General features: G+C 38.4%; 1 protein-coding gene across 1 annotated transcript; it reads left to right on the top strand.

Moving 5' to 3' along the window:
* Positions 1-4,322: 4,322 nt before the first annotated feature.
* Positions 4,323-11,083, top strand: LOC310993314 (sodium-dependent neutral amino acid transporter B(0)AT1-like). The gene is made up of 12 exons (XM_083981635.1): positions 4,323-4,583; positions 6,595-6,735; positions 6,872-7,009; positions 7,106-7,287; positions 7,389-7,499; positions 8,256-8,368; positions 8,500-8,628; positions 8,949-9,105; positions 9,188-9,392; positions 9,508-9,667; positions 9,980-10,142; positions 10,334-11,083. Exons 1-12 carry the CDS (start codon positions 4,385-4,387, stop codon positions 10,505-10,507), a joined length of 1,872 nt encoding a protein of 623 aa, XP_083837761.1. The 5' UTR covers positions 4,323-4,384; the 3' UTR covers positions 10,508-11,083.
* Positions 11,084-11,287: the final 204 nt, after the last annotated feature.

An 11,287-nucleotide genomic window follows, 5' to 3' on the forward strand; every position in this document is an offset into this window, starting at 1 on the left:
GATGTCCTACGTCATCCATTTTAGCAAAGGTGGGTTCAAATGAATGCTTGTCAACAATATGAACATCGTAATGGCACTCATAGACTTAAGTATTTAAACCTAAACAGACACACTCACAGACACACTCTCAGTCTCTCTCTCTCTCTCTCACACACACACACACCTCCACCTAACATCATAAAGCTGATTGTTGTTGGCTTGATACATACTCTTATTTTGTTAATATCGTAACCATACTTCCCGCTCACCTCTGTTTTATCTATGAACTCTTTAAGAGCCACACACCTCACACACACTGCCTGAACTGTTATCACGTGCAATAGGATTGGCTGTCTGATTGGTTCAGGGTGGATCTTGGATTTCCAGATGTCAACAAAGCCAGGCAACATTTCCTAACGCATTGTGGGGCTTGCACAAAGTAATTAATTGCATTTTTCTTTTTTAAATTTGTGGCTATAGGGAGACTGTCAGGCCTCTCCGAGTCAAAGGGACCAAGTCCAAGTGAAGTCACGGGTCAGTGGTGCTCAAAGTTGACTCAAGTCTTTCTTGTGTTTCTCAAGTCAAGTCTGAAGTTGTCAAAGTTGTGACTCCAGTCCAACTCATGTGACTTCAGTCCACACCTCTGCATTTTATAATAATCCAGATACCAAATCATTTCTTTGTCTTGTTGAAATCGATCAACATGATAAAATAGCTACTTAAGTAAAGTACCTGTTTCTGTTCAGTTTTTGTGCTGTTTTATGGCTTCTGTATAAACATACTGACTCACCGTACAGATACAGTTTATTGTCGTATCATTTTTTATTAACGCAGAGATGAGAGAAAGTTAGTTTCCATCCAGACATGCTTTATTTGAAGGGAAACATATTATTCTGTATAAATATTTATACAGACATACAAAGTTCTGCTGCTGAAATCATTTTCACCTCAGTTTAATATTATTTTGTCTAAATAACTTAACTATATGTTGCTAATGAACCGCCTGGTGCCTCTGGCTTTTTAAAGTCTTATTTTTGTTATTTTATTTTCATTTGCCATTAACTTAATGTATTTCTCAGAGGAGAAAAGTTTGAACGAGTAAAAATTAAAGGAAATTGCTTCAAATATTTTGAAATGTCTTTATGTATAAAGAAATAAAAATATGTCTGAAAACGTGCAAAATCTAAACATTGTGGGCATCTGGGTTATGGGGGGAATTACTCGAGTTTGCGACTCGAACTGGAGTCGCACTTGAATCGCACCCACAGACACTTCAGACTTGACTTGGACTCGTGCCCAAAAGACTTCAGACTCGACTCGGACTCGTGTTTTGAGACTCCTGAACAATCATTATTGTTTTGGCTCGTGCCTCCCTCCTGACAGGACGACCGACGACCTTTTTTTTTTTGTTTTTTTGCCGTTAACACACCACTAGCGGAGCAGCGCCACATGGCCGGTAACGTTATTCAGATGGAGGTTAGATCTTCATATTGAACTCCTACAGAGTGCAGCAACACCAGTGTCTAAAGAGAGAGGAACAGCAGAGCTCCTCTGACAGCGCAGTCAGCTGCAGGTGAGTGACAGGTGACTGTGAACTGCATGGCTTTTTTTTTTTAATAGCGGCACCGTCCGTAGCCTACATGTGAGGTAGCCTACAACGTCCGTTTGTTGTCAGACCTTCCTTCACGGGGACTAGCTGATGTATAACTGGCACATATCAGGCTACTGTAGGCTAAATCCTGCTGTTTATTTATGTTTTTGCTGCGAAATAAAAGGCCTGTATGGAAGTCTGTACGTGTCGACACGCCCCCATGAGTTGACGGAGCTAATTAAAAAAAAAAAAAAAAACCAGTTCTTCTCTCAGAAACATGCAGTTCCAGAAAGGTTTTGCTGCACATAAAGATGTGAGCTATACCATCCAGATCTTATGACCCGTAATTAACAGCCTAAATCATTTTCCATGTTGTTCATCTGGGTTTTCTGAATTCAACAAAGCAAAAAAGAGAGAAAAGGCCAGTGCAGAGGGGCAGAGCAGCTCAGAATACAGTTTCCTTTAAAGGAAAGCTTTCATTGTGTGTTTTCTTCATGCATTGCAATATCCTGTTTAAAGTGATCATATAATAGATAAACAACTAATCAATACTGTATAGATAAAGGAGTGATAATAACCTACAGTAAATGCTTTGAATCTCTTAGATATAGCTGTGCAGTATCCTTAGTAGACCGGATAGCAGCAGATGATAGAAGGGTCATTACAACCAGAAGAGACAGGAGACTTTTATTTTTTTAGAGACTTGAGACTTGACTTGGACTCGTGACCAAAGACTTGAGACTTGATGAAGTCTCACCCCTCAAAGACTTGAGACTTGACTCGGACTCGTGACCAAAGACTTGAGACTTGATGAAGTCTCACCCCTCAAAGACTTGAGACTTGACTCGGACTCGTGACCAAAGACTTGAGACTTGACTTGGACTTGCAAAAAAAGACTTGTGAACATCTCTGGCTCATGGCGCCTATAAATTAAATATTCTAGATGTAACTTAAGAAATTACATCTAGAACAGATACAAAGGGTGTGGATAAAATAGTAACTTTTTCACTGAACATATGAGATGACATACAGTAAGGGACTGAATCAGCTGAACAGTAATGCTGTAGAAGATCGGCTTAAAAGCAAATCGACCAGGAGAGGGAGACATTTCACTGACAGAACTCGGGGTAGTGGCAAGGTCAGGTGAACCGGACACAGTAAAGCACAAAGCACTGTGGAGGAGGAACGTTAAAGGCTCCTCCACTGTGATGACGTATCAACAGATCACTGTTGGTAATAAAGCCATTATTTGTGCACTTATCCAACTCCTGTATAGGAGGATATGATTTAATCTGATATATTTTGCTTTTATTACATTATGTACACTGACAATGATTGATTGGTGGCGCTAGTGGTAACATTTACAACTAATAATCAGTAATGATTCATAACTTAAAATAACTTTTATGGAAGCATGTTCTGAACAAACTGAACTTTGCTTCTTGTTGATTAAGTGTACCTGAGCAATTGCCAAACTATTGTCCTTTAATAATTCATAATAACGATAACAGTATCAGAACATTTTATATTGCTGATGTCTTATAAATTGTGAATTTTACTGCAGGATCATCAACAGGTCATTCACTGATAGACCCCCACTGCATACTTAATATGTACTGTAACTGTATGAGCTACCTAAAGGCTCGTGAATTATAATATCATCATTATAACATATTTCAGAGGTGAGTGACACATCAAAATTACACTGTGAATTTCCCCCTCGGGGAATCAATAAAGTATTCTATTCTATATTAGCTCTGGACATTGTTACAAATTATAAAAATAGAGGTGTCTCAGAATTTGTTTTCATGTAGTCTGTCATGATTTTTAACCCTAACCCCCTAACCCAAGTACATTACAGCATATAAACTGAATTACTAAACTTAATTTTTAAAGTACAAATGATTATGTGTACTATATTTATGACATGATGGAAAATATAGAATATAAGTAATGTGCTTTAAGCTAAACTTGAGCAGGTTTTACACCCTCATTATCACATCAAATGCATACCGGTTTCAAATAATCAAAAACAAATGGTATTGTGGTTCACCACAGTAAGAACAGCATAAAGGGAATCCAGTGAGTTTGTTTTGATTTCCTGATGTTTCTCCCTTTTATTTACACGAGACATAACAGTTTAGGGTATATAAGAGATCCCAGTTGAGGTTATAGCTGTCACCTTATACTTACGCTATCATGACTGTGTAAACACTGGGGTAAGCTTTGCTACACAGTCCTGCACATGTGGACCTCAATTTATTAGCATTGGTTGTTCACTCTTCATCACCACAGTCAATTAAATTAAACCGAAACAGTAGATTAATGCACAGTAACTTCAAACATGTATTATTTACAATGGCCAGGGCAGTTTTGAGTGGTACTAAATCAACAGGTTTGTTTTATGAAATCTTACTACCCCGTGCTCCCTTGAGTTCATAAATCCATGTGACAAGCTGGAGGCAAGCGAACAGGTTTTCTTCCCTTTGACCTCGTTGGAGGGTTCGTTTCATTCTCAAGGTGAAACTCTACTCAGTGAGTGACTGCCTCAGCTGTAAAGTTAGAGATAGTTTGGCAAACCTTCCATTCAACAGACCCTTACACCTGATACCCCGTATTAATATACTTGGAACAACAACTCAGCAAGACTGGTGGCATAAAAATAGAAGTACAGAGTATGCACCAGCCAATGAACTGCTCCAGATAAAGTAAAAGATCATAAACATGTCTCAACCTTGGCAAGTGCATACTCCAAGGGCTCACTTCAACATCCAAGAACGATAGTGTTAACATCTTTGCTTTGACCAGTTTGCCATGAGACTAGTATTTCCCAACCGGGGCTTGGATCTCCGGATCCCCAACTATGAAGATCTGGAGCGGCTGGAGAAGGAAGAGTCCAGTGACAGGCCCAAGTGGGACAACAAAGCCCAGTACATCCTAACCTGTGTGGGCTTCTGCATAGGAATTGGGAACGTATGGCGATTCCCTTACTTATGTCAAAGTCATGGAGGAGGTAAGTCTAAACAGAAATGGTAAAGCGACATCTTCTTACATGAATCTAAAAGAATGGTCTTGTATATGAGCTTTTCATGGAAGGACTCGCTATTAGTACTGGCCTTCAAGAAAGGGTTCAAAAGGCAACTGCTGATAGTATACAACTGAACTCTGAACACTTTCACTCTCAAAGGAAGCACACACTTGGAAATTGAGTATCATTTTCAAAAGTGGCTGTGCCAAGTGAGCCACAATGGATCTGAAATAATATGTATTAAGCCTCAGGGGATGAGACAATTTTGCAAAGATAATTCATTATAATATTATTCATTGTTTTATTGACTGTAACACAACGGGCAACCCACCGATGGGACAAGACAGCGAAAACTCAAATCAATGTAATTACAGAAGAAATTAGGTTGTTTAATCAATTTCGTATTGGTTCATGCAAGTGCAAGTACGTGTGGCAGAATTATTAGTAAGCGCAAAGGAAAGAAAAAACACAGCAAACACTCCTGTTACATCTATTTCTACCACTAATAAAAATTATCTTAACGGTCAAACAGTAGTATTGTATTTGTTGTCTTTTGCAGTCATTAGTTTAAGCATATGCTCTGCTCTGTTAACACTACAGTTCCAACACCGTGCATAGTGATTTGTGTTTGTTTTTGGTTATTGTAACTGATATCCAGCTTTGGATCGCCCCCACTGGAAAAACTCCCATGTTTGCAACCTGAGAGTGATTACGTCATCAAACAGCTCAATTACAAAGATAGTTTTGTAGATGTTAAAAATACTGCACTACGCTGTGGAACATGACACTGTATCTGTATGACTGCGTGTATCTGTATACTAATTGTCTACAATTACTTTTTTTATATTATACACAGTTGCCCATAAAGTTGGAATAATTTTGTTTTCAGACACATTCCTCCTTTTAATTCCTTTTATAAAGTTTAATTGTGGTTTAATTTTCACAGTAATACATCTGGAAGAGATTTGTCAATAAAGTTTTGAGAAAATATACATTTTATCTATGAAGAATAAATCACATTGTCACAATCATTTCATGAGAAAAGGTAAAAAATATATTTTATTCCAACTTTATGGGCAACAGTGTAAATCACTCAGACTGATACTGCAGACATCAAAAACGATGCAGATTTTTGCAATAATTGGAATTACTAATTGGATGTTGACATAAATGTCATTTACAAGTGGGAATGCACTAAAAAATATTGTATGTACACAACACTATAACTAAAATTTGTGAGATAAGCCTTCTAACTATCATGGTAGCTTGTTAGATAGTTTACTCACAGTAAAGAGTTGCTAGTGGTTATAAACATGACCAAGAAAATGGGCTGAGAACACAAATGAGTAAAAGCAGAAGTAAGCGGAATGTTTGTGTTAATATAAGTCTTAAATAGTTATATCTTCCGACGGGAATCACTTATATAGAGTGTTTGGTCTGAAACACGGGTCTGTCAGTCACTCTGCTCTGCTGTAAGCCGAGGAGAAAACTTTCCTTGTATCCTACAACCTTTATCCAATGAGGAGAGAGAACGGCATAAAGGGGCGGTCCTCTCTGTGTGTGCAGCCAAGGGATGCGCGTGCATGTGGTGACGTAGGGACGAGGGGACTGCTAACTCCATCGGCTGACAAGAAGTTAGCCAAAACGACCGGATCGCTTACTTCTGCTTTAACTGTACACACATTAATAAAGCGTACATTTAACTTAACTCTAAACACTGATTGGCAAACAGCAGATGAGAGCAAATTGAGGTAATTCTTCTGGAATATCAACAAACCAAGCGGACACATGGGGGTTGGATGGCCGGAGTCCAGCATTGAGAGATTAATGACACTAACTGACCTAATGTTTTACAGCCAAGGTTAATCGATGTATTAAATATCAAAGCTTTATCTGTAGCCAATGCTTACATTTTGATTGCTAAAAAGATTTATGATTGTCAGAAATTCAGTATGACAGGTGTAATAGTGCACCACTGATCACTTACATTTTACAGGTGCCTTTTTGATTCCCTATCTGATCCTGCTGGTGCTGGAAGGAATGCCTCTTCTGCTGATGGAGTTTGCCATTGGCCAGCGCCTCAGGAAAGGCAGTGTGGGAGTGTGGAGAGCCATCAGCCCTTATTTAACCGGTATTGGTAAGTATAGTAGGCTCTGAAAGCAGAGGCAAAATGAACAAGTTGAAAGAACATGGAAACACAGCAACGCAAAGCTGTCAATGAATGTTTGTGTTAATGAATGTGCAATATCACAGTCAGTGACGCTCTCCCACAGGTATAGCCTCCATGCTGGTGTCCTTTTTGGTTGGACTGTACTACAACACTTTAATTGCCTGGATCTTGTGGTATTTATTCAACTCCTTTCAAGACCCACTGCCTTGGACCCAGTGTCCTCTCGCTGAGAATGGGACAGGTATTTGGAAATACACACAAACACAAACTCAAGCACAGTGAGCACCCCAAACTCATGATGGAAACATGTGCAGATGCCTCTTCCTTGCATCCACAGAATTCATTCCAGAGTGTCAACAGAGCTCTACTGTGGACTACTATTTTTATCGAGTGACTCTAAATAGTTCGTCCTCTATCGCTGACTCAACGGGACTCCACTGGCCGATAGTGGTGTGCCTGTTAGCTGCCTGGACACTCATCTGTATCTGCTACATACGTGGCATCAGCACATCAGGCAAGGTTTGTAGAATCTGATGTTAAATAATATATAATACTGAATCACTGCTATCAGTCACTATCGCAATTATTTCATGTGTTTTAATATCCTGTCTTCACCTCAGGCAGTGTACGTCACAGCCATCCTGCCGTACATAGTGCTGTTCATCTTCCTGGTGCGAGGACTGACTCTTAAAGGAGCCCTGAGTGGAATACAGTTCCTCTTCACACCAGACGTATGTTTCAAATCTTAATAGAGCAACAATATCTGGTATATTTCTCTGGCATTTGTACAAATCAAAAGAGTATACTAATTCAACACACCAGGATGAAATCCTCTTTCAGGAAATTGTCATACAGTTTAAGAGCTACAGAGAAATTCCATTTCTGATTGGATTGATCTGATTTAATTAGTTGTTGAAAAAACCATGGCATGAAATGTGGCTTTAAGGCCAAACTATGCTTCCAGTACTATTACCGCACATAAACTTCTTCCATTATGTGTCATTATTGCTAAAATTGGTGAAGAAATCATTAGGCATGAAGGATTGTATAGAACGAGAAAGGGGCCATCAGCAAGCATGTACTGTATGTGTACACATGTGAAAGCATGTAAACATCAGAAACCTCAACAACTGGAAAGTTGTATGCTGTAACTTTAATTTGGCAATCAGGAGCGGACCAGAGGCTTTGTACTAACATACCAGAATGACAAATTAAACAGATCAAACACATGGATTTAGAGATATTAATGACTTGCCTGAAATGAGGGTGGTTGTGAATCAACTGTAAATGCATCCAACAATATAATAGAAGCTGCTGGTTCCAGGTCCTTTTAACAAATGATCAGCCAATCCATCAACCAATGACATATCCAATAGCATATCTTTATCACTGACTGAACTCTATCACTCAGTCAGTTATGGTCATTCGCAGATGTCAGAAACTGTTATAAAGCCTACCTCTGCACTCAAATCCATATATTCTTGCAGGTGGAGGAGTTGATGAAACCTACAACTTGGCTTGATGCAGGTGCCCAGGTCTTCTATGCCTTCAGTATAGCATGGGGAGGTCTCATCTCCTTCTCAAGCTATAACCCTGTTCAGTAAGAGACATTTAGAAGACATGAAGTGTTTTATAACCACAGAGCGCCTCACTTCAATCAAAATAAAAAAAGACAGCAGCCATTGTCAGACATGGTGTGTCCTCAATCATTTCTCTATTGTCTTTCCTCAGCAACAACTGCATGCAAGATGCTGTGATCCTGACTGCAATAACTGGCTTCACCTCAATCTATGCTGCCACAGTCACCTACACCATCATTGGCTTCAGGGCTACTGAGAAATTTGACAACTGTATCAATGAGTGAGTACAGTTTTTAGAAGGGGTTTCTTTGTTTTTTTTCAATGATCCACAATTTAATGTGTATTAAGATGGATGGTATAGCAAAAAATGACTGATTGGGCCTTCAAGGAATTGGTAGAGACAGTTTCTAAGTTTTGTTTGGTTTTTATATCAGATATCAGGAATATCTTGACCTTAGATAAACTGTATAACAAAAAATCAATTTTGCCATTTGTTACTTACTTTTACTTTTTCAGTTATTAGAGTAAAAACACAAATATGATCTCTTCTGTTGACTCCAGCAATCCAAAATTGCTAATCAGTCATATATCTTTTTCCAGAAACATCTTGACATTATTGAATGCATTTGAACTCCCTGAAGACAACATCACTACGAGCAACTATGAGACAATGTTGAATCATCTCAACAGCTCCTATCCTGACACTGTTCTTGGATTGGATATCAAAACCTGTGACATGCAGAAACTTCTCAGCGAGGTAACTATCTTGATGTACGTATATCTATCAAATTCCTCAGTTATTATTGTTTGTTACTCTAATCTACATTGTGTTTGCTCAGGGAGTGGAGGGAACAGGTTTGGCCTTTATTGTGTTTACAGAAGCCATCACCAAGATGCCTGGCTCTCCAGCGTGGTCTGTCCTATTTTTCGTCATGCTTCTCTGCCTGGGGGTCTCAACCCTGTTTGGCAACATTGAAGGAGTGGTCGTACCCTTGAAAGACCTGAATATTTTTCCTAAAAAATGGCCCCAGGAAGCACTGACTGGTATTCTGTTTTGTAGTTAAATTAATCTTCACGTCGGCTTTGCAACCGGAGATGAAGCTATGTCTGGTTTTGGTCTTAACACAAACTACTTTGTTTCTGTGCATGTGTGTTACAGTGACAACATGCGCTGTGTCCTTTGTCATCTCCCTCCTGTTTGCGCAGTACTCAGGACTTTACTGGGTAACTCTCTTTGACAACTTTGCTGGATCTGTTCCACTTCTGACCATTGGACTGTTTGAGTTGATCGCTGTTGTTTACATCTACGGCATCGACAGGTTAGTTCACGAAGCTCCTGTATCTACTTCATATAATATCATGATATTGTACATCTCACTGTGAAATTACCATATGGACACAGGCATTCATATTTTTAATGGAACAATTACTCTATAACCTGTAGCAACAAACCTAAAGATAAGTATCACTCAATTTAGCACTTCCTATTCCTGCATACTGTATTGTTTGTTGTATGAGTTTTCTTGTATCTTTGCAAGGACCCCCCTGTAAAATGGCTTTTTTTGCAAAGAACTTTCCAGATGAATTAAAGTTATATGTTATAACCCAATCAAAACCTTCTTGTGTGTTAGGTTCAATGAGGACTTGGAGTTCATGACTGGACGTAAGCCCTGCCTCTTCTGGCAGGTTTCATGGAGACTTGTCAGTCCTCTGATCATCCTGGTTATCTTAGTTTTCTACCTCGTGACCCAAGCCCAAGAGGAGCTCACCTATTTAGTCTGGGACATCAACACCGTAAGCACATAAATTCTTACAGTACTTGGTGATCATTACTAATTGGAAGTCAGAGCAAATTTGATCACACTGTGCTTTTTCGCATGGCTTATTGAAAAAGATACATTTATGATGATATATTTTGGTAAACGATTTTTTAATGCTATAACATATAATGATAAGTATTGATAACAATGTTCTGTGTTATTCAGGTGGAGTTTCCATCTCTGGCATCAATACCATACCCTTCATGGATAAGTGCAGTCATATTTCTTTTGGCAGGAGTCCCCAGCCTGGCAGTGCCTGTGTTTGCATTATGTCGACTGGTCTATGTCTGCTGTAAGAAAAAATGTGCGTCAAGAGAAAAAATTAAGGAAATTTCCTAAAGTGAAAAATTCTGAGCCAAAAACCAAAAAAAAAAAAAACTAAAAAAATGCATGATTTTTTTATTTCAGTTTGTTCAGTCGTTTTTTTTCAATTTTTTTTACTATAAAGTTTAGTGCCCAAACTGCAAGTTGCATTAACTTAATGCATATCTACTATTTTATTAAACACAATATCCCCTTAGTATAAGTAAGGTATTGTGAATTGTGTAAATGACAAAAGAAAAAATGCTTCAGCTGGACTTATGAGTACATAAACACTTGAAGGCACTTATTGTTAACTGAATTATTTGTTTGATTTTATATGTATACTTATAGTTTCTGTGCATAACTATCCCATCTGTATTATATGCATGTGTATATAAACTCTACAAGTGAGCTAGTGATTATGCATATACTGTATATCAATATATTGTATATACTGTGAGTGGGGTATGTGTATGTATGCATTAAAAATAGACATACATATACATGTGAATGTTTTTGTATGGTTAGTGAATGCATATATAACAGGGTTCCTACACATTTGAAATGTCCAAATTCCATACTTTTTCCAGACCCTAATTTCCAGACTTCTCTGTAAAAAAATTAAAATAATTTGTGATATTTAAAGCAGAAGTAAGTGATATATTTGTGTTAATATAAGTCTTAAATAGTTATATCTTCCGACAGCAATCACTTACATAGAGTGTTTGGTCTGAAACACGGGTCTGTCAGTCACTCTGCTCTGCTCTGAGCCGAGGAGAAAACATTTATCGTATCCTACATTTTTTATCCAATGAG

Source organism: Trachurus trachurus (genome assembly GCF_905171665.1).
Source record: "Trachurus trachurus genome assembly, chromosome: 11".
In the NCBI taxonomy this organism is placed as follows: domain Eukaryota; kingdom Metazoa; phylum Chordata; class Actinopteri; order Carangiformes; family Carangidae; genus Trachurus; species Trachurus trachurus.

Bases quoted from the DNA above. Each gene is read 5' to 3' on its own strand.
- LOC310993314 (XM_083981635.1), top strand. From the start codon at position 4,385: ATGAGACTAGTATTTCCCAACCGGGGCTTGGATCTCCGGATCCCCAAC. The intron at 4,584-6,594 runs GTAAGTCTAAAC...TACATTTTACAG, and splicing joins ATGTCAAAGTCATGGAGGAG to GTGCCTTTTTGATTCCCTAT. The intron at 9,393-9,507 runs GTATTCTGTTTT...TGTGTGTTACAG, and splicing joins GCCCCAGGAAGCACTGACTG to TGACAACATGCGCTGTGTCC.